General features: G+C 45.4%; 4 protein-coding genes across 6 annotated transcripts; 2 read left to right on the top strand and 2 right to left on the bottom strand.

The window, feature by feature from the left end:
• Positions 1-299: 299 nt before the first annotated feature.
• On the bottom strand, positions 300-2,463 carry LOC136497959 (ubiquinone biosynthesis protein COQ4 homolog, mitochondrial-like). The gene is made up of 3 exons (XM_066493867.1): positions 1,982-2,463; positions 1,678-1,861; positions 300-1,175 (listed from the first exon to the last, which is right to left on the bottom strand). Exons 2-3 carry the CDS (start codon positions 1,855-1,857, stop codon positions 672-674), a joined length of 684 nt encoding a protein of 227 aa, XP_066349964.1. The 5' UTR covers positions 1,858-1,861; positions 1,982-2,463; the 3' UTR covers positions 300-671.
• Positions 2,464-6,934: 4,471 nt separating this feature from the next.
• LOC136497957 (haloacid dehalogenase-like hydrolase domain-containing protein At4g39970) lies at positions 6,935-10,464 on the bottom strand. Of its 2 annotated transcripts, none has more exons than XM_066493865.1 (12): positions 10,035-10,464; positions 9,501-9,594; positions 9,088-9,132; positions 8,925-8,975; positions 8,671-8,745; positions 8,532-8,565; positions 8,036-8,091; positions 7,881-7,940; positions 7,747-7,806; positions 7,626-7,672; positions 7,442-7,553; positions 6,935-7,192 (listed from the first exon to the last, which is right to left on the bottom strand). In XM_066493865.1, the coding sequence occupies exons 1-11, from the start codon at positions 10,388-10,390 to the stop codon at positions 7,505-7,507; spliced, it is 927 nt and encodes a 308-aa protein (XP_066349962.1). In that variant the 5' UTR covers positions 10,391-10,464; the 3' UTR covers positions 6,935-7,192; positions 7,442-7,504. The 2 variants fall into 2 exon arrangements, with proteins under 2 accessions (XP_066349962.1, XP_066349961.1); XM_066493864.1 differs by having other exon boundaries at positions 6,935-7,241; positions 10,035-10,462.
• LOC136497958 (small glutamine-rich tetratricopeptide repeat-containing protein 2-like) lies at positions 10,433-16,067 on the top strand. 2 transcript variants are annotated; one of them, XR_010769472.1, is made up of 6 exons: positions 10,433-10,994; positions 11,088-11,137; positions 11,243-11,330; positions 12,072-12,188; positions 12,304-12,416; positions 13,325-16,067. XR_010769472.1 is itself a non-coding variant. In XM_066493866.1 (5 exons), exons 1-5 carry the CDS (start codon positions 10,551-10,553, stop codon positions 12,352-12,354), a joined length of 750 nt encoding a protein of 249 aa, XP_066349963.1. In that variant the 5' UTR covers positions 10,434-10,550; the 3' UTR covers positions 12,355-12,598. The 2 variants fall into 2 exon arrangements, 1 of the variants encoding a protein (XP_066349963.1); XM_066493866.1 differs by lacking the exon at positions 13,325-16,067 and having other exon boundaries at positions 10,434-10,994; positions 12,304-12,598.
• Positions 16,068-20,183: 4,116 nt separating this feature from the next.
• LOC136496907 (uncharacterized) lies at positions 20,184-21,569 on the top strand. Its single transcript, XM_066492685.1, has one exon. It carries the CDS (start codon positions 20,317-20,319, stop codon positions 21,262-21,264), a length of 948 nt encoding a protein of 315 aa, XP_066348782.1. The 5' UTR covers positions 20,184-20,316; the 3' UTR covers positions 21,265-21,569.
• The last annotated feature ends 614 nt before the right edge of the window (positions 21,570-22,183 follow it).

Raw genomic sequence — 22,183 nt, 5'->3', positions numbered from 1 at the left:
CGCCTTGGCGACACCCCGCTGCCAGGGGCCTTCGCCACCCGCCAAAGCCATGTTACAACACAGTTTGTCTCCGATCCCGTGAAGCTGAGGGTAAAGGTGGGTTTATGGCTTTCTAATTCAATCTGAAAAAGTGCATTGTTATCTATATCTATATATCTCTTATGAAGCTAATCCTATCTATATATCTCTTATAAAGCTAATCCTCACTACAAGTTTTATCTTAACATGTAAGTTATCCACACCATCTTCCACTAACTATCAATATCATTTCCCACTAATGGCAGCATCCCACTAACTTTCAACCAACCTCTTAACGCAACCAATTTTGATAAGAATAGATGTAAGAACGTATAGATGATTTAACTCATATACAACAATTTTTTTAAGAGAATCCTACAGCAATGCGCGGGGTATCTTCTAGTACTGAACTAAAGCAGAATACCAGTCAGACTACTTTAAAAGCGTTGAAGTAAAATCTCGGGGTTTATATCATCTCAAAGTAACCTGTTGGTATTCCAGAGAACTGCACATCAACTTCCATACTTCGAACTTGCTAACGTATCAGTATTCAGGAACATTAGGTCATGACGTTATTCCAAAAGAACCGAGCAACTAACGGAACCAAATATGAAACAAATATTAAGTTCATGCAGAATATGCTAGTCTATAGTCTATACACTGCTCTTTTTGGGACTAGGGCATGGTAGAATTCCCCAGTTTCTTCTCACTTCCTCCAGGTCTTCATGAAAGTGCTCCTCGTAATATACAGACATCAGATCAGTACACTTGAGACCAGCTTTTGCTGCCCATGGGAAGTAATGCTGGACAAACAGCGTCCTTTGTTTCTCACTGAACCTTGCAGAGCCCCCTACAACCGACAGCATGCACATTGGGAGGAACATTTGTTCAAATTCTATCACCTTGAGGGCAGTCTCCCCAATCAGGTTTGTTGGAAGGCCAAACAGCACATGCCAAAAGTCGTGCACCTCACGAGCACGTGTTGCAACATAGGCAAGCTCGTCAGTGTCCATGAAACGGACAGGTGGGCGATTGTCTGGTGAGAAGTGCCTTGATCCCATGAACTGAGCATATGCTGCACCAAATGTGTTCTGAGGCATGTCCCAGGCATGGGAAACCTGCGAGGATATAACGCGAGGACGCTCCAAAAGAACTTCCTGGAGGAATAAGTCGGTCAGTAACATAGACCGGGGGAAGAAATACAGGCCACAATATTTTAGCTGCACCTGAAATTGGTAATATAACTGCAAGTTGACATGAGTTTTTCTTTTGGCATATCTTAGTTGCACATGAAATTGGAATCCAATCATACTATGGAAATCTAATGTAGGATACAGCAATTGACCACAACATGATTAATCACAAGACAGTAACCTAATCAGATATGTCCTTGATTACATCAGCTTGCTAAAACATCCAGGGAAAATGGGGAAAACAGTATTCACAACCATTCTAGTAACAGAGTATCGTCCTGTTGGCGATTGTTGTGTAAATTTCATTCTCAAATGAGAAAAACAAGTAAACAACTGTGTTTCACTAATGTGGTAATTCTGCGCTTGATTTACAAAACCTGCTATTGCCGAAATCTATCAAGGAATTCCCAGCCATAAATGGTCTAGGACAACTAGAACACACAAGAGGGGGGCAGTATGTGTTTACCCTGCCTTCTGCACTGTTCTTCATTCGTTGCAACACACGCTCGAATGCCGGCTTCCCAGTAGTCTCTCCAAGAGCAGCTATAAGATCAGCCCTCCTTGGGTCAAGCAAGGCCCCAAATGCAGAACCAAATGCAACAGCCGCCTGTTGCCACCCCTTCAGCTGCACGCGCGCGCCCAGCATGGCTCTGCACGCACCAAGACGCTTGTAATTGGATCAGATCGGATACGAATACAAATTGGTTGGGTTTGGATACTCGGTTCCGCACAGCAGGAAAAGGAAGAGAAGGATTCGGCCGTGGGCGTACCTGGTGGGTTCTCGTCGCCGGCGAAGCTCCCGGAGATGGACACCTTGGCACCAGGGGTAGGGCGACGGCGGCGGCCGCCCAGTCGTCGCCGCGGGCGTGGGGCTCCGGTCGCTGGTCGCGGGCGCGGGACGAGGCTTCGGTCGCGGGCTCCGGAGGCGCGAACGGTGACGATGGATGTGCAGGCGGCGGCGATGGAGGCCAGCGCCTTGCGATTGCGTTGGGATTTTTTTTAAAAAAAATATACGTATATGGGGACTTCGGGAGAAAGGACGATGAAAGGAAGAGAAAAAGAAATAGGAAAAAAAACTGACGGGTGGACCTATTTGTCAATGGTAATGCTCCAGGGCGTCAGTCCGATCCAACCCCGCCCGCCCGCGTCGTATGCCGCGCGCACCGCCCGCGCGGATTCACCGCGTCTCCCGCCACGGCTGCGCTCCATCAGCATGTGGAGGACACTGCCGAGGTCGGTGCGGCGGATGAGCTCTACACCGACGACCTCCACGCTACTCCATGGCATCGAGATCCATGCCGATGTCGAACTTTATGTGTTTCATGCGTTTCAATGAATGTTGCATATAATGCAATAACGATACATGTTTCCGCGCCGGTGTCGAGCTCCCTATGTGTCATCTAGATGTTGTAAAATTAAATTTGGTGTTGCATATGTTGCAATAACGATACACGTATATTGCAAGTGTATGTTTAATCTATTTTAGACGAATGTTGCAAGTGTTTTATTCGGATGTTGCATATATTACGTAGCTATACACATATGTTGCAAGCATATGTTCCAAATATTTCACCTGTTTCAGACATATGTTACAACAAGTTCCTCATGTTGCAAGTGTTTTTAGTAGCAGGCGTGGGAAGCGAGCGCTGGTGGAGGCGGTCCCTGTGGACGCAACAGCAGGCGGGCAAGCACGCGCAGGTGTAGCAGCATGCACAACGACGGCAAGCGAGCATGCGTAGCAACAACAGACGGACATGCAACAGCAGTAGACGGGGCAGGCACGGACGTCCGAACATCCGGACGCTAGCCACACTTGTAACACCGCGGCTAGAAAACTACACCGAGGGTTACCCAACAACACATAAATCTCACAAAAGTAAAAAAAAAGATATTGAAAATTTTGGCAGCATCTTTCCTAAGAACTAGACATCCATGACAAAATAATCACAGTTCAACAGATAAGTTTCGCGGAAATACGTATGTTACGTTGGATTTGCGGTCATACAAGGGAACGATGATATACGTGATAGATTAGGGGTAGCACTAATTGAAGAAAAGCTTGTCCAACACAGGTTGAGATGGTTTGGACATGTCCAACGGAGACCTCTAGAGGCACCGGTGCGTAGTGGAATTATAAGCCAGGATAGTAACGTGACGAAAGGCAGAGGAAGACTAAAGTTGACTTAGGTAGAGGCAATAAAAGGAGACTTGAAAGGATGGAATATATCGAAAGACTTAGCCTTAGATAGGAGTGCTCGGAAGACAGCTATTTATGTGCCTGAATCTTGATTGCTTCTGCTGGATTTCAACTCTAGCCTACCCTAACTTATTTCAGACTTAAAGACTTTGTTGTTGTAACCATTTCCCACTGCAGCGACCATCTACATCAAACCACGTTTAAACGATCTTTAATAAAACCATTACAGTGGCGAAAACTTAGAATTAAGGAATAAACTAAAAGTAACTAAATGTTTGTGCTCATGAAGGTGCTACTCCCAATTATTCCCATGCATGTCGTGCGATCAATTGGTACATAAAAACCAAATAAACACAAGGGTGAGTAAAAACACTCAGCAAGTCCAATTAGAACCAAAAACTCAAATATCGCACAGGAGTCCATGAACAGAGAATTGGAATCTCGAATAAATAGTAGTTTCCATCTGAAACGGACGAACTTGAATTATTTGCATTTACCGGTAAAGCCGAGTAAGTGGGGTCAGCACTTACTCATAGGAATTTGAACATAAGAACCAAATTGCACATCTGGATCCACCGGAACTTGAATGAATGTAAATAACAATTGAAACTTGAATCTCATGAAACAGGAACTTGAACATGAACTAGAAAATTTAATGAAATACTTGAAAGCAAAGGAAAACTTGAACAATAGGCCTAAAGCCCAAACACAAGCTCGTCATGCACTTGCCTTATCGTTGCAACGAAGCGCTCTGAGAAGTGGATTGGGTACTGCCCCCTAATTTGGCCCGTTCGGCTTATCTTATGTCCGGCTTGTTTGGCTTCTTTTTTCAACCGGAACAATGTTTTTCTCTCACAACATTTCAGCCAGAACAGTATTTTTCAGCCACTTTCAGTCAAGTTTCAGCAAGCCGAACGGGGCCGACCACCACCTGAACAGTCATGATTCACACTCAAAGACAGCTCGAAAATTTACTACTTCGAAAATAACACAAACATCTTTCCTGTGTGCTAGGTTGATGCTACAAATTATTCAATTAGCGTTTATTTCCTAGCTATCCAGTTGCTCAGGCAACCAGACTAACGTCTGACTCCCAGCCAAATCAAGGAACAGGAAGCACGCGACACAGAATGGCTATATGAAAAGAGTAACCCACAGAATTAGGTATGCTTATTCTCCTTGATGGCATTGATGCTATGGCTGATTAATGGATAAGCTCCTAATGGCAAACAACTAACATGGTGTAATGTTACGTTCAAATTCCATACAAAATAATTATTAGCTTCCAGTAAAATAAATCATCCGATTGGTCTCCAGGTGGCTGACAGGACAGATACATAGACTGCAAATAAATCAGGTCACTCGCACTAACCAGGATCCAAATATTGCGAGCTTGTGAGCATGCCAGACTAACTAGGCAAGAAGTAAACCCTACCAATCAGGCTAACTAAATAATAAAGCACATTCAGATAGATTCTAAATATTTGCTTTTGAGTAGTACCCAGGTTGGAACTGCAGGAAACAAATAACAGATGCCTGATTCCACTTATTTACCGGTGGGCCTTCAACCAAACACAAAACAAGGATGATTTTGTCCTCTAAACCAAACACTAGAGGAGATCATCCTACTTCAAAGACACATGATCTCATTCCACTCATTTCTCAACCAAGCACAGCCTAAGGTTTCAGCTCATTGATCTCTTTTAGTAGACCTCAAAATGCTAAATCAAGGCCCTATTTGGACCCCTTATTTGAAGGTTGCTAATCTTCAGCAACTACTAGCTGTTTTTATTGCTGATTGATCCATAAGTAAAAAGGTGAGCTATTAGCAACTACATATTTGGATCCATCATTGTTAATTTTAGCATACTAGATATTAGTACTTATTATATGATTCAAACAGGCACCAAGTGTCGTGTTGGGAAAAAAACATGCTATTTTTTGTGACCTGACTGATTGTAGCTTAGCGCTGAGTCAAAAATTTTTGGCCCACTGACCCACGCCCACTAGAAAGATGCATCGGGTCAAATCAGGCTGTATCTGAGGTTGGGTTAGGTTTTCGCGTTGGGTTGGATCGGGTTTTGTGTCAAAACTTGCAGCTCCGTCTAGCCTGCTGAGTAATATACATGCCATAGTATCAAGAAGATATATACATTGTTTGTCGATGTCTGAAAGCTCAAATAGTCACTTGTATTGCACCCACCGGCCCTGTTGTGTCTGGTTTTATGCCAGATAATCCGAACAGAGTAAGTGTGGAAAAATCATTTTCCTGATAGTGTTCGTCTTTTTTAATGAACTTGACAGGAGCTCTGTCTCTCAATTAAGGAAGGAAAGAGAGTTTATGCACAGAAAGTGCCATCGGCATAAAAACCTCAAAGGGCACACAGAGTAAAGTAAAGCACACAACACACCCGTCCTGAGGGATAGATACAAGGTCTAGGTCAGGTTGTTGAAGACCCTAGAGCATAGGTCGATGTCCTCTTTGGTTTTGGAGGCTACCTGTCGGACATCCATCACCAAATTTTGAAAAATCCTTCTATTTCTTTCCTTCCAGATGTTCTACATTACGTAGATGACCACCCCGTTGAAGTGTCTACGTCTCTGCCTTGGGATGTTGGCCGCCCCCTCTTCCCACCACGCCCTTATGCTAGATGGCTGCACCTGAGGCCGAATTAAGTCAACATCGAAGTGTTGCCACCCCAGCACAAGGCGCCAGACTTCTATGGCCGAAGTGTTTGTTCGTCTTCTAGCCGAAGTGTTTGGACTGTGACATAATGCATTATAATGCGTTGTAACTCTAGAATTTTGAGAGTGGTATATGTATATATATCGAGTCTGTCCATTTGTCATCCGTGTGTTTCCCTCCCACCCCATATTCATATTTTTTCTTCACACTGTTCTTCTTCCTCCTGCAGCCCCGCCGCCGTTCCTACTCGTCCTCGTCGCCCCCACCGCCGACCATCGCCCCGTCGCGGGCGCTAGGGTTCATCGGAGCTCCAACGAGCTAGGGTCGACCCTAGCTCATCGGATCTCCGGCGAACCCTAGCGCCTGCGGCGGCCTCCCTCTTCCCCTTCCCCCTACCGCCGTCATCTTCTCCAGCTCGCTCGCCCGCCGTAATCTTCTCCAACTCCGGCGAGCCTCCCTCACCCCGACCTAGCCCGGCCGCCCCTACCACCGCCAGCTCCCCTAAACCCCCCGGACACCATCCCCACCGCCTAGCCTGCCTACCCCCCCCCCTGGCCGGCCCCTTCTATACCCGCCGGAGTTGGAGAAGAAAGAGTGGGAGAGCTTGCCGGAACCCTAGTCACCACCGCTGTCGTCTTCGTCTCCGGTGGAGGAGGACCAGACGCCTACCTCGTCGGCGTCCGCGAGCTCCGTCGCCGCCGCAGCCGCCGGAGGGGAGGGAGGAAGGAGTCGCGAGCTCGACCGAGCGTGGGATCGGACGGCCTCCACCGGTCCCCGTGCGGATCCAGGCTCCAGAAATCGCGTGTGGGGAGCTCCTAGAACACTCGGGTGTTCTATAGCTTTCTCGATATCCTTCACTCTTTCACTTATTAACTTTAGCATAATTTGAAACAAACTGACTTTAGGCTAATTTGAAACAAACTTATTCATAGGCATTCACACCTCCCTCACAACTCTCTAGAGCTTATCTTGGTAGGATTTTTATTGTGAGTTGGTGTGAGGGCAATGATTCAAGGCGGATCTTCACTTCCATCCGAGTAATCATGTCTTCCAACATCTAGCACCAACTGTTCAACAAGATGCATAGCTTGGTTTCACCTATTGTTCAACATCCAGCACCAACTGTTCAACATCCAGGGAATAATCGCTGAAAAGGTGAAAAGTAAATGCAGGACTTCATTTTTAGTGAAATATATGACTTTAAAAAAAAATGAGAATTTGGCTTATATGCCTAACTACAAAATTATTCCAGACTTAAACTATCAGGAATGTAATCTTTAGACAGAGGCAATCCAAGATGGGAATCTAAACCAAAGAAATGAGTCACAGATATAGAAACAAACTTACCATGGATTATCATGCATGACTTTTTTTTGTTAATGTATTCCTTGGGGAAAACAAGACACTTCACTATCCAGTAACAAGAGTTTTCTGGAATAATAGCTTGAGATCCTCAAGCCTGTAAAGATATAACAGCTGTAATTTATCTAACACACAAAAAGGTCTCAAATGTCAATCGAGCAGAACCTACCTGACATTACTAAGGTCAGGATAGGTAGCACTTGCATCCTTGAAATCCTATGAAGAAGTTAGCAGATCAGGATACAGTTCAATTACAGTGAACAAGAACTAGAGCTAAAGATCAATCTTACTTGGCTAGCAGTTGAAGGTGTATATGTTATTATACATGACATCCCTGCCCCTTTTGCAGCCTATAAAAAGGTAAATGTATCTCATAGCCAACAGGATTAGTGCGGTTAATCAAATACGTACTTGGAAGACTTACTAGTAATCCAATAACACTATCCTCAACCACAAGGCAGTTCTTGCTTCCCACACCTAATTTCTGGGTACAGCAAAGGAGGTCCTTAACGTGACCAACTCTGGATATATCATATATATATGAAAAAACAGACAAGACTTGATACTAGTGTTCACTACCTCTGATGCTGTTATATATATTGTTGGATCAGGCTTCTTTAGTTTAACATCATCACCTGCAGTGGAGGCAATTGAGAATTGTGCAATTTAAGGACTGTTGTCTTTATCGTAACCAGAACCTTAGTGACTGCCAGATCCAAATAAATTAAGTTTGACAATTGACAAAGGAGTGATCTGATATTTCACATTTGGGAAATATGATGCAAAGCATCCTCAACAATCTATTGTTTACAGGACTTGCTTAACTGACATATTTGTTGTAGTTTTTATATAGTTTAAAGGCATTACACTGTTCTTACAAGTGCTACAAATGCAACCACTATATATTCCTTGTTTTTTAACATTAAATACAGCAAGGGAGACCCCCACTGTAAAGGATTTTATTGAAAAAAAAAGAACATGAGGAGTTTTGTAATTTCTTTTGTTACTGTTCTCAGTGAAATTCGAAAGACTAAAGGTTAAAAAGACAAAAGAAGAGGGAAAAACAGAACCTTACCAGCAAGGAAGCAATCCAGGCCATTAAATCGCTCCTATAGAAACAAGAGCAGAAGTGAGAAAAAAATAAAACCAGCCAACACAACAGAAGTTTTGGGGCAGACATATGAAAGCAACATAAATCATAAATTTTAACTTACAAGTCCAATAAGGTTTTCAAGGCACATTATGACTGAACTTTTAGTTGCTGCAGAGCAAACAGCAAGCTTGATACCCTACACCATTGTATAAAGGATAAAAATCACCTCAGAGTATCAAATAGCTATACTGTTGAGAACTCACTGAGGTAATGTGACGAAGCATTCAAATTTTTACGAAAACACTAGTACGGAGACAACGAAGATGTTGCTTTGAAAAATAAATAAAAGAAAGATACTCCAATAAGTTATATTACCGCATCCTTCACTTCATCCATCAACCGCAAAACACCAGGTCTAGGTTTCACCTAACAATAGAGAGACTCAAATCAGGGTCAGAAAAAAAAAGAGATGACTTGTTATGCATATTAATTATAATTATGATGTAAGTTTAGGAAATAATGAAGGCACTGAACTTACAGTTCCAGATTTTATTATTTCTTTGTATCTCTCTGTTTTCCAATCCTGCAAATTAAGTGTTACAACTGTGAAAGTCCTGAATTCAGAAGGTAAAATGGTGTAAGCTGTAATAACGTGTTTTTTCAAGAATGCACAAAAGACTTGCACACTGATAGAGATTAGAGAAGGAGAGAACACAACCGAAGTTCATAGCTAAGATTCCAGTTTTTTTGGATAAATAACATGCAATTGCAAAAGTATAGTTGAATGACAGATTGGTAAAAGAGATTAGCATTCGTGTAGAACACACAACTTTTGAAGATAACTTTAAACTAGTGAATGGCTCAAAGTATTTGTGATCCTATCCTGCACCGCAGAAGTGATATTAATGAACAATCCAACATGTTGTAAAACCAAAGATATAAAAGGCAGACCTGAATTATGTCAACCAACTTCTCCTTATCAGAGTCAGTCGAAGGTGGTGTCTCAAAGATCTTTGAAGAAGGCCACCCATTTTCCCCAAAGTACCTGTCAAATCCCAAGCCCCAACCAATTCAGAACCAACGTCACAAAAAGATCCAAGTACTAATAAGGCATGATATATATGAAATCGTTCCCTTCACGTGCTGACAAGCAACAATCAGTGGTGGGCGGGCGGGCGGCTGAACAATTGCATTGTACAGCGTTTATAAACTTCTTACATGTCCATTGCAGAAACGGCAATGTGCCGTGTGATTATCCCAGAGTTCGTAAGTTAACAACACGTTTACGATCAAAGCTTGCATTTGCACAAATTAAACCGCAAATATGATTTAGCATCCCACTAACACATAAGCATGGACATCCCAATGCATTTTTTGCGCAAAGCACCAAGCACAAGGCAAGGCACATGGTCATCACTCATCACAAGCAATTAACCAGTAGGTCGAGCAATTCCGTGACGAAAGAAACCAAACTTGCTTACGTACCACCGCATCTTGGGCTTCCCTCCGCCGATGCGGTTCTGTAGGTCGTCGTAGAAAGCCTCGTCCCAGTACAGCGGGTCGGAGGAGGCCGGCGGGCAGCGCACCCCGAAGTTCGCGAACGCGTCGTTGTAGGCCTGGCGGTGGAGGTTCTCTGACTCCAGTATGACGCCGTCGCAATCAAAGATGAGGGCCTCCAGAGACGCCGAGGCAGAGACCATGACGAGCCGGGGCGCGCGGCGGAGGCGCGCGGTGGGGACGCTTGAGGGTGATCGGTTGCTGAAGAAGGCATGGCGGCGAGCGCCGGCACGGGCGGCGGTGGGGAGTGCGAGGGAAGTGGAAGGCACCGTAGTCGGAGGCATCGGGAAGGAGGGAGGGAGGATGATGGAGCGGAGTTGAGTAGGCACTAGGCGCCAACGGTTGCTTATCTGGCTCTTCTCGCTTCTCACAGGGAATTACCATCCTCCCACTGTCCCACAGAAAAGCTCCCCGCCTCATCCAGAGACCAGAGGTCACACGGCGATGGCGATGGCGGTGGCCCGGCTGACCAGTCTCGCCTGCACTCCCCGACAGGCGCAGCATCGCCGCCGCCATAGCCTTGCTCCGCCGCGTGCCTCGGGTGCGGTGGAGGTGCGGGTCTGCACGAACCGCACGTGCGCGCGGCAGGGCGGGCGCGAGGTCCTGGCTGCGCTCGCGGGCCTCGCGCCGCCGCGTGTCGACGTGGGCTCCTGCGGGTGCCTCGGGCGCTGCGGCGCCGGGCCCAACGTCGCAGCGTCCGTCGCCGGGAGCGCCGCGGTGTTCGGCCACGTGGGCACGGCGGCGCGAGGCGCGAAGCTACTGGAGCACCTCCTCGGCTCCGCGGAGTTCGACGCGGCCCTAGAGCTCACCGCGCTGGCCACGAGGGAGAAGGCGAAGGCTGCCCTCGAGAAGGGAGACGCGGACGAAGCGGAAGCCCTTCTGACTGAGGTCTGGACTGGACACATGCGCCACTCTGCGATTGTGCATGCTCCCTGAGTTGCTGGATTCGAGCTTGATGATTACACTTGTATGTTTGCATAGGTTATTGGGTCCAATGCTTGTGGTGGTCTGCATTTGGTGTACAAGAGCAGGTTCGTTCTGTTGCTTCGAGTTCAGTGTGGGAATTAGTGTCTGTAAGTGTAATTGTGTACTTCGTGTGTAAGTTTGGCATGAAACATCCTGTTGAAATTATGCAGGTCTAAGGCGAGATTGGCAATGGGGGATATCTCTGGTGCACTTGAGGACGCTGAGGAAGCAATAAGAATAGCTCCCAGATTTCCTCAGGTATTTGCTTTACTTAGAACCTCCAAAGTTCCCGTGTATAACCTTTCTTGTACAACCATATTCATGTTCTTACATCCATGGGAGTATATTAGTATAAGGTTGAAAAATACCAGTAATTGATGTCTATGTCTATCTATGTTTTGATCGTCTCAATTATGAATTGGCTTGGTTACCTCCCGTCACCAATGTTAGCTGAACCTACAAACTTATGCGAGTGCCTACACAGAATAGTAACTTCGTGATAGGTGAAGTAAGGAAGGCTTGGTACTTGTAACAATCAACAAAACCAAAGAGTACCCTCATCAATGACTATAAGTAAATGTGACGATTTATACTTATACATATTGGGTACTGTGCTTCTAGTAACATGCTTATTTCTTTTCTTAATGCAAAGGGTTGAAGTGGCACTGTGTGATAGGCGCTCACAATTTATTTGTAACTAACACATCATTCATTATCTGAAATCACTTTGACTTGTATAAATTGGAGGAGCCTCTCGAAACAGTGTTATTTTTCATAAATTGATTTGGTACATTAATCAAGATGCAATTTCATGGTATGACTATAAATCAATACCATTTCCATTTGAGGCTTTGACAAACAGCAGTCTTCAGTCCTCACTGCATCCTTACTTACTTAGGCATCTCAGACATCACTTTTCTCTGGACTGCTGATGTTATTATTATTATTGTCATTAAGCATGTCATGGTTTTGCACCTCTTATTGACCATGGCTTTGCAGGCTCACTTATTGCGAGGCGACGCACTTTTTGCAATGGGTGAATATTCTGTTGCGGAAGATGCCTATGCGGATGCCTTGGATCTTGATCCATCTATTCGCCGATCCAAGTCTTTCAGGGTTAGCATTAGAGATTTGCCTTGTGGACACTTCAATCTCCTATTCCAGCTATAGCTACATAATTTAGCTCTGAAACCTCAATAACTCATGCATTCTGTTGCATTCCCTTGTTCAGGCCCGTGCGGAAAGGCTACAAGAGAAGCTTGTTAGTGCAAATAATCCATAGTTCATTTTGAAGTTTCCTCTCCATCAGAAGTTCCATCCACAAGTAATGTAGATATGCTCTTGGTAGGTCTGAATTGCTCGATGCAACATCTGGAAGTAGAATACATAGATAGCTGCATCCCTTTTGGTTAGCAGTGCACACTGTACAGTTCTCATCTTTTTTTTTCTCAAACACACAGTGTCGAGTGTCCTCTTTATTATTGTTGTCAAGCTGATATTTGCAATAAATGGGATGATGAGATTAAGATGTTGGCAAATTGCAATGATTTTGGTTTTTGGGTTTTTTTGAATATAAGATGTTGATGATTAAACAGGTGAAGGTAATAATGCTCACGCACTTTGCAAGCCACTGGTAAGGAATTGATTGTTGCCACAGATTGGAGGATCCAACAGTTCATATGAATGTAGGGCATTGCTGTTTTTCCCACCTGAACTACACTATGATCTACAAACTTAGAATAGTCTAATGGATTTTATTGTATATTTGTGTGCTTGACAACGTAACCTACTGATTTCCAAACCATGCTAGTATGTATTGAGATTTGAGAGCCATTCTCATTTCAAAAAAATTGTTTGGTTTCACTCTTTGTTGATATAATCTTGGCATTCTCATTTAGTTAGCATTTAATTATTTATTTGCATTGATAAATGGGAAATTTGGAATACCTCCAAGGATTTAATGTTAATCATAAAAAAAAACTTAACCCCACTCTCTATTCATTCATTGCACCATCATATTTTGATTCATGGGAAAACAATATACAGGATACCTAACAACCTCTTGGAGTTCATACACATTCTCTCGGTTTTCTTTTTTCAGAGTCAGATCATCATTTTCTGATATCCTATCAATTGCCTCAGTTCAGTAGGAGGGACTAACCAGTCATGATTTCAATAATAGTTATTCTCACTCTTGTCCTCTTTTTTATTCTTATGGAACAGTATAAAGTTATCTACCTTTTCGTTAGCAGGGCTTCTGGAATTTTGTAATGATTTCATTTGGACTGATGAGAACAAACTACTCAGTTTCAACTACAAGTGCTTTGAAGGTGACGCCAATGCAACATGGTTATTTGCTTGCACTCAGCTGATATGTTCATCTTTTTTGGATTCATACCAAACAGATGTTGTCACAATATGTTGTTAGGTAAGTATTTCCATGCTTTGGCACTTCATGTGATGAAAATTTAGTATCAAATCAAGTACTCCTGTAATCTGTATTCATTTGCATTTTGCAATTAGAAACTATTCAGATATTTATACATAGTTTCCGGGAAAAGTTGCAGTTTTTATTCATTGTGCTTCTGAGTATTTGTGACCATTGATGTCCTTTGCAGAAAATAGTTTAGCATCCCTTTGATTGTACCTTTTATCATTCTTTTATCTCACCTTGTGTTCCTTGTGCATCTCTTAGGTAGAACCTTTCTTAATCTTGGCCCCTTTGGGTGTTATTCTGTGTAGTGGTAGCTTTTTTAAGTCCTGTTACGTATCCCAATAATCTAGGACGATTATTCTAAGTTTTGGTTGAATTAAAAATGGTGCCTTCTCCCTTGACCTAACCAAAGAAAGAAAAATGTTTTAACCAAGGCTTGTGATCCAGACGATTAAGTTTAGCATACACATGGGGTATGCATGTTGGCAGCAGATGGCTTGTGCTCATTTTAAGGACCTCATGGTGTGCTGGCATCTGAAAGAGTCCTTTCCCCTCTTTTCGTGGTGTGGCTTTCTGAAGTTACAACCAACTGCTGCACACATACATCATGAGAATTTGTATAACGTCCTTCACTGCCAGTTTACCTTTTGTTGGCGTTGTGGTTGGTAATTATTGTTGGTATTTTGACACAATATTAGTTGGTGGGTTAGTTAATACATAAAATTGTCCAATGCTATTAAACATCAAGAACTGCTGGTCTTTTTTACTTACAAAAGCCGTTTGTAAGCATGCTCAAATAATGGTTTCTCCAAGCTTGGTCTCTTAAGCTTTCTCTCAACATATAAAAGGAAAGAGGAAAGAACTGGATAGATAAGGAGAAAATATGATTGAGGTCAGTAGTTACAAAGCACATTTAGCAAATCTAATAGCTAAGCATTTACAAAACAGCACTGAGCACTGGTTTTGTAGGATCCAAATTGTAGCAGCTGCTTGATGGCTGGCATTTTCAATTTCTTTATCTTTTTTAGGTGATATATCCATTATTTTATTTTATTTTGTTTATGAAGGTATGATTGTTCCTATAAAGTTTTATCTTCATAACTGAATGCTGACCAGCGTGGAGCCCATGTGTATCCCACATAAAGGAATCAGTCCTTTTTGCACCCATATTTTTTGGGAAGATAGCTCTTTTTGTCCCCAAAGTCAGTTAGCATATATATTTTTTATAGAAACAAGGATATGGGTCTGCATATGGCCCACAACGTTGAAGTCTGAACTTGCAATTCTGGTCTTCAAAGCTGACCAGGCCAATTTGGCCTCGCTGCCAGCAAATTGCCACCTTGCTGAGATTCCACACCAGCTTTAGAGATAGGGAAACTGATTTCCTTCGTACCAAATTTTTTTTGGGTCCATCACCTGGATTGGTTTAAGCACATGCAGGATGATGAGAACATTCCTAGCATGCTATATTTATTATAAAATTTTAAAAGGGCGGAAACATTAGCTGTTCTGATTGTGATGCTCGGCTGATTGGCTGCCCGTGTGATGCAGTGTACACAAAGAAAGCTTATATGGATAACGTTGCTGAACTCGCACATTGTCTGCTGGCTTTGATTTGGTAAACGCCAAGTCCTGTCTTAGGCATTAAGATCTTTGAAATTTCCATACCGTTTATATATTACACCAAATAATCGTATCAACGCCAGCCATTATTTTTTCAGTTGCAGACATGCCTTGATGCCCTTATGATACCTTTTATGATGCAGCCATGCATAAACAAAATCCTATGTGGTTGTGACTTGCACCACCTGTATGAGAAAATGATAAGGTCAAGGCTGTAGCAATTTCATTTTCTGTTCCTCTGCTGAATCATCTGTGTCTATTGTATTGTATCTGCAGTTCGAATCCCAACCCCCTTCACAGAATGTTAGCACACCCATTTATTCCCCCAAGTGCTGCATATGTGTTACTAAACCAAATGCTTCAGCAACTTAAACTGTGTTTCGACTAGCTGCTAGAAACCATTGCTGTCATAATCCCTGTGAGCTTTTGTGTAATATTGGTATGTGAACTTGTGTTGCTTGTGAGGTTGCCGTAGTTCAAGGCTGCACATCTCAGACTTGAGGTGTACCCTTCCCCAGCTCCCCCCTCCTGTAAACAAAACAACCGGCTGAAGCTCCCCCCAACATCAGAGCTGAATGGTGTCTGTCTACGTCAAACGGGCCTTTGATTACAGGCTTACGGTCTTTCTTAAGACTTGTTCGTCCTCATTATCCATGTGTTGTGTACTTGTGTGCAGCTCAAGCATTGCCTGAGGTCAAAGTCGATGTGCGGCCAACGCACGAGGCCGGAGGCTCCGGCGCCCACGTTTTGGTTCCCACCGCTTCCGATGCGTGGCGGTAAAGCCAAGCATGCGTGGAGGCAACTGTAGCGATACCAGACGGCTGCTCCAGGCAGTACTGCACTACTGCCTCCATAAAAAAAAATACAATCTGAGACAAGTCGAGATTTTTTTTTAATTTAATTAACTTTAATGTTAATAGATTTATTATAAAATGCATTCCATAATGAATCCAATAATATTTATGCAGTATCACAAATGTTAGAACTTTTTTCTATTGATTTGGTTAAATTTGAAGCCATTTGACTCTTGGAGAAGCGAGAATTGTGTTCTCCTGTGGACGGAGGGAGTAGTAGCATTTTATTGGTCAGTTTGACTCCGGTTTCGTGCTTTCCACTAAGTCAAACTTTTCTGATCTTGACTAAGTTTTTGAAACAAAAATATAGAGGAGTAATAGTTGTTAAAGTTCCTATCATAAGTTTAATGACTAACCTGTCTACTGTAGGAACATCTACGAGTTCAAATAAATGCACTAACAAATTGTATTTCATGAATAGTTCGACGAAACTAATTTAGTGTCGCAGACATTGGTGTATTTTTCTATGTACTTATCAAAGTAAAAGAAATGTGACTTATATAAAGAATAAAAGTTAAAATGAATTATAATTTGAAACGTAGTATCACTCAACACTCAGCCTGTTCGTTTCGTCGTAAACGATCGTGGATTATTTACTGCTGGCTGGTTTGGTGTGAGAGAAAAATACTGTTCCAGCTTATAATCCACGATCATATACGAGCAAATGAATAGGCTGACTAGCATTGGCTACTGTTGCACCGGGTGGGTACTACTACTATTTCAAATATTTTTTGAAACATTACTATTCCAGATATCTGCGGAACTTTCCTGAATAAAGGGCAGAACTACTACTACTATTCCAAATATCTACTAAACTAACTACCTACCCTTAACAAAAGGGCTGAACTAGGGTGTGTGTGTGTTAGTCCGTGTGTGATGCTGTGAGTTGTTGCGTGAATTTAGGGTCATGTTTAGTTCCCCCAATTTCAAATTTTGGCACTATATAAAAAGAAGATTCCCCGTCACATCAAACTTGGGGTACATGCATGGAGTACTAAATGTTGACGAAATCAAAAAACTAATTGCACAGTTTGGTTGTACTTTGCGAGACGAACGTTTGAAGCCTAATTAGTCAACGATTGGACAATTATTACCAAATAAAAACAAAACGACACTGTCGCCAGTGGTGATTTCGTGAATTTCAAGATTTACCGACTCAGTCATTCGGACTCAGTCATTCGGATGTGCTCACAGAGGTAGCGTTTGCGTACGTGCGTTCATAAAAGTGAGTGTGCGTATATATTATGAACGTCTACGTTGTACTATGTAATAAAAAAAAAAAAGGCATGAGTGCGTGATGGCCTAACGAGATGGGTTGGGCACGGAAATATCTGACGTGCCATGGCCTGCGTTCAGGTTGCTGCGTCCACGGTAAGTATAGGGATGGGAAAAGGGAAGCGATGGGGGCGTACCGGCGAAGTGTCCAGTCCAGGGGAAAAAAACATATGGCGATGTTAGCATGTTTTTCACGCTGGCGTCGTCGTACTCCTCGAGACCTTGGATGCCCAGATGACCAAAACAACCTCGTACAAAGGGATTCTTTTCACGCTGCTTGTGTGTAAACTACTCGGACCTTGTATAGTTTATCTCTATTACATCGTATATTTGACATATACATAGAATATTAAAAATAGACTAAAAAATAATTAATTATATAGATTGTGACACTCTTTGCGAGATAATTTTTTAAGTCTAATTAATTCATGATTTGACAATGTGGTGCTACAGTAAACATGTGCTAATATCGAATTAATTAGGCTTAAAAATTCATCTCATGGGTTACTGAGGACTTATGTAATTTATTTTATTATTACCATCCGAACACTCATATGTGACACCCCTAAACTTTAGCTCTAGAATTTAAACACCACCTTAACTTATGTTTATATATCTGTTTAGTTATCAGTAGGAGCTTCTTGTCCTTCCTAATGCCTAAAATAAAAATACCCCATTGGGAATGTGGCAGTTCTCGTATTTTTTCAAGTATAGATTTTCTATATGACTCCTATGACATTCTTCTTACATTTGAAAAGGATCCTGATTCGGGAAAAGTTTACGAGCGATAACGACCGTGACTTGCGAGCGAGAGTGAGCAGAGCACGGAGCAGTTTTCGCGTAGGAGGGCACATTTTGGTTCCTTCCTTGACGAGAATGAGATGCACAGCACACCAAGTGCGAGATAAAGGTTCGTGGCCGTGATGAGGTGAGGCGTCGAGTGTCATCCGTAACACCCTAACGTACACATCTCCTATTCTCCTCCTGTCCGGTCGTGTACCTCATCTAGTCATCTGGTACGCACTTGCCACTTGGCATTCCACGTAGAGTAGCTTATTTGGCCCATCAGTGTGAAGTATATACAGCCTGTTCGGCTGATTGGATTGGATCGTAGATTATTTACTGACAGCTGATTTTGTTAGTTTGGTATAAGAGAAAAATACTATTTCAACTTATAATCCACGATACGGCTGCCGAACAGGCTGACAGTACGTACCGTGTGTGAACCGTTTTCCTTTTTCTTCGAGAACAATGCAATGCAAGAACATCCAGTGTGAACCGTGGAGGAGTGCAAGGCTTGCACTGAAAATCACTTGTACGATCATCGTACGATGCGACCCGGCCGTAGCATCGAGTGGCTAGCTGCAGATCGGGTGTCGTAACTGTGTGGGTGAGAAGTCAGTGATCAGCCTGATCCTGATCTCGGCCTCGTTTAGATGCATTCCAAATTTTAAGTTTTTTCACTCTCTCTCCATCACATCAATTTTTAGCCGCTTGCATGGAGTATTAAATGTAGGTAAAAAAATAACTAATTACATAGTTTAGTTGGAAATCACGAGATGAATCTTTTGAGCCTAGTTGGTCCACGATTGGACAATATTTACCAAATAAGACGAAAGTGATACTGTTCATCGGGTTCACTTTTTTTCACAATCTAAACGAGGCCCTCATGTGAATGTATGTGATGAGGTGGGAAAAAATATCTCGGGTTTAGCGACCGACAAAGTCTATCTAGGCCCATGAAACATGTCACGATGATCATAAATTTTCTGCTCCATTCATTCTAAATTATAAGCATTATGATTTTTCTTTATATATAATTTTTGTTATATTCCTAGATATGTATATGCTATGTTTAGATATATGGTACAAAATTCACCTTGATAAACCAAAATGACTCACGGTCTGAGAAACTTAATATGCGTTTGGTTGGTTTATGGAATCCACTTAGATATGTGGTATAGAACCCACTTAGATATTTGCTATGTTTACCTTCTTTTTGTTTTCATTTTGATAAGAAACTTAATATGTGTATATAATTTATGGGGCTATTGCGTTCTTGCCCCTAGTTTGAACTCCAATTGTGATTTTACCCCCATTTTCTTCCACTTTGTGTTTTTACCCCTGCTTTTCTAAAACGAAGGCTCCGTTTACCCCTACTCCGTGAACAGCAGGTAACGGTGTTAAAAAAGTTAACAGATGACAACTTTGCCCTTCCGAATATTGCGTTTTTGCCTCTATTTCAAACCACAATTGTGATTTTACCCCCACTTTCTTCCACTTTGTGTGTTTACCCTTACTTTTCCAAAACGAAGGCTCCGTTTACCCCAATTCTTAACTCAGTTATCTACATCCGGACCAAAGCAACTAAAAATTAACAAAATGTCTGTGAAAAGACAAACTTACCCCTTATCTCTCGGTCGTCTCTCTCAGGGTCGTCCCTCTCAACGCTAGCAGACAGCGGGTGGCTGGGTGCGGCGGCGGAAGGGCAGCGTCGGGCCGTCGGGCGGGCGCGGTGAGCGGGCGTGTGGGGCCAGGCGGAGGAAGCGGCGTGGGCGCGCGCGGCTTAGCATGACATGGGCGCGCAGCCAGGCACACGGCTCTACTTGGCGCGGGCGCGCGCAGCCAGGCACGCGGCTCTGCTTGGCGCGGGCGCGCGCGGCTTGGCCGACGTCACGGGCGCACGTCTCGTGAAAGCAGCCGACCATGGAGCCGACCATGGGTGCGACCAAGCAGCATGGTCGGCTGCTTCCACGAGACGCGCGCCCGCGCCAAGCAGAGCCGCGTCTTACGCGGCGGGCCCACGCGGGGCGACCTCCCGCCACATCCCATCCCATCCGCTTCCCGGAAACGCAGCCTTGCCGGGGACAGAGACCTCCCCGCGTCATGTCGCGCACGCCGTCCTGCCCGACCCTTTTCACACCCCCGACGCAACCGCATCGCCGCCTGCCCGCCCACCTCCCTCTATATCCTCCCCTCTGCCTCCGCACCCTCTCTGTCCTCCTCAGCACAGCAGACGCCGCCGCGAACCCGCAGCCTGGTCAGCATCCCAGCCCAAATGTTCCTCGCCGACAAGTACAGCTCGCTGCTGCCCTCCCTCCACCAGCACCACTCCAAGCCCAGCCGCCGCCGGAGCCACCAGCAGCAGCAGAAGAAGGGGGAGGCGGACCGGTTCGGCGCGGCGCTGGCCGCGCGGCTCCGGGGCCTGCTGCCGCTGCCTGCCTCCCCACTCGCGGCGCTCGCGCGTGTGGCCGACCTCCTCGCGATCACCCTCGCGGACGCGGGGCCCGCGCTCGCCGGCGCCTGCGAGGGCGACGCGTCCGCTGCTGCGGTCGCCGCACACCTTGACGCCGGCGTCGCGCTCCTCGACGCCTGCAACGCCATCGCCGCGCGCCTCGACCTCCTCCGCAGGCGCCGCCTCCTCGCGCGCCTCGCTCTCCACCTCCTCTCCTCCTCCTCGTCGCCGTCCGGGTCCGGGCGGGCGCGCGCGCGCGCGGCGCTCGCGGACCGCGGTGACCACCCTGCGGCGTCCCCGTCCCCTCTAGCGCCGCTCCCGTTCGAGCAGCCCCGCGGGCGGCTCTCGGCCGCCGCGCGCGTGCTCGCCGCCGTGGACGCCGTCTCCTCGCTCGCGGCAGCGGCCGCGGCCGCCATCCTCGTCGGAGGACCCACCACCTTCCCCAGGGTCTCCGGCGGCGGCGACCTCCCCTGGGCGGAGCCGTTCAACGCGGTGTCCGGCCAGCTCGCGGCGCTCGAAGGCGCCCGCGAGGTGGGCGCCGTCGACGAGGCCGTCCGGAGGCTCGCCTCGGCGCTGGACGCCGGGACCGACGACGAGGCGGCGGTGCGCGCCGCGGCGCAGGAGGTGGAGAGGCGCACCGAGGAGCTCGCGCCGCGCCTGGACCGCCTGTCGGACGCCGTCGGCGGCGTGTTCCGCGCCGCGCTGGGCCTCCGCAACGCCGAGCTCGGCTGCTTCATGGTGGGACCCGCGGGGAAGCCGTGTGGTAAATAGCCGTCGCTTTCCTTGTGTACTCGTAGTCGTAGCTGTATACTGTATACAATACTGTGCTGGCATACTGCTACAGCTCAGTGGAGTGAAGTTGAATCGTACGCGAGTTGGGTGTGGGATCATGTGTGTCAGTGTCAAAGGACGAGGAGGCCACAGATGACGATACATTATTTGCATTTTGGATTTGCGGCATCCACTGCTGTATGGGAATTGGGAAAGGAAAAATGTTGCAAAATCTGGCTGTGTAATGTTGCAAAATCTGGCTGTGTAATTTCGCGGCATATAATAAGCCTATTCGCTTGCTCGTATATGATTGTGGATTATAAGTTAGAATAATATTTTTCTCTCACACCAAACCTGTCAGCAGTAAATAATTTACGATCATTTACGATGAAACTAACAGGCTGAATAGCATGTATGTATACTTTGAGGAACGTGAGCTGCATTTTCTCTCCACGGCTCCATCCAACCATAATCCATTCCATAAATCAGCTGGGTGGGAGAAACGGTCTTCAGGTTGGTCTTCACTCTTCTCGACGAGTCACCGCCATCTGACGACACGCACGTATACGTCCATGCGCCGAATTCGCAGTTCGCACCGCGTTGACGCACGGAGGAACCGCGTCTGCAAAAGCACCTCCAGATGGGCTCCTCGGCGTCGGCCGGTCCCAGCGCGAGCGGCACCGGCAACCGAAGAAATGCGTGCGCTCCGAAGCAACCCGCACGCCCGCCAAAATGTCAGCGTCGTATGGGGGCGCGCGCGCTGCGTCACGGCACAGGACGACGCCGGCAAGCCGGCACGGAGATAGACGCGCGGACGGCTCTGCCGAAAGGCGGTGTTCACGGCACCCACTCAACGTCGGCCAGCCGGCCAGGTCAGGTGCCCCGCCGTGCCGCCGAACGTGCGGTGGCCGCAGCCGTC

Source organism: Miscanthus floridulus, chromosome 12 (assembly GCF_019320115.1).
Source record: "Miscanthus floridulus cultivar M001 chromosome 12, ASM1932011v1, whole genome shotgun sequence".
Classification (NCBI taxonomy): domain Eukaryota; kingdom Viridiplantae; phylum Streptophyta; class Magnoliopsida; order Poales; family Poaceae; genus Miscanthus; species Miscanthus floridulus.
Note: the sequence above shows the minus strand (reverse complement) of the source record. Positions and strands in the feature narration are given on the sequence as shown.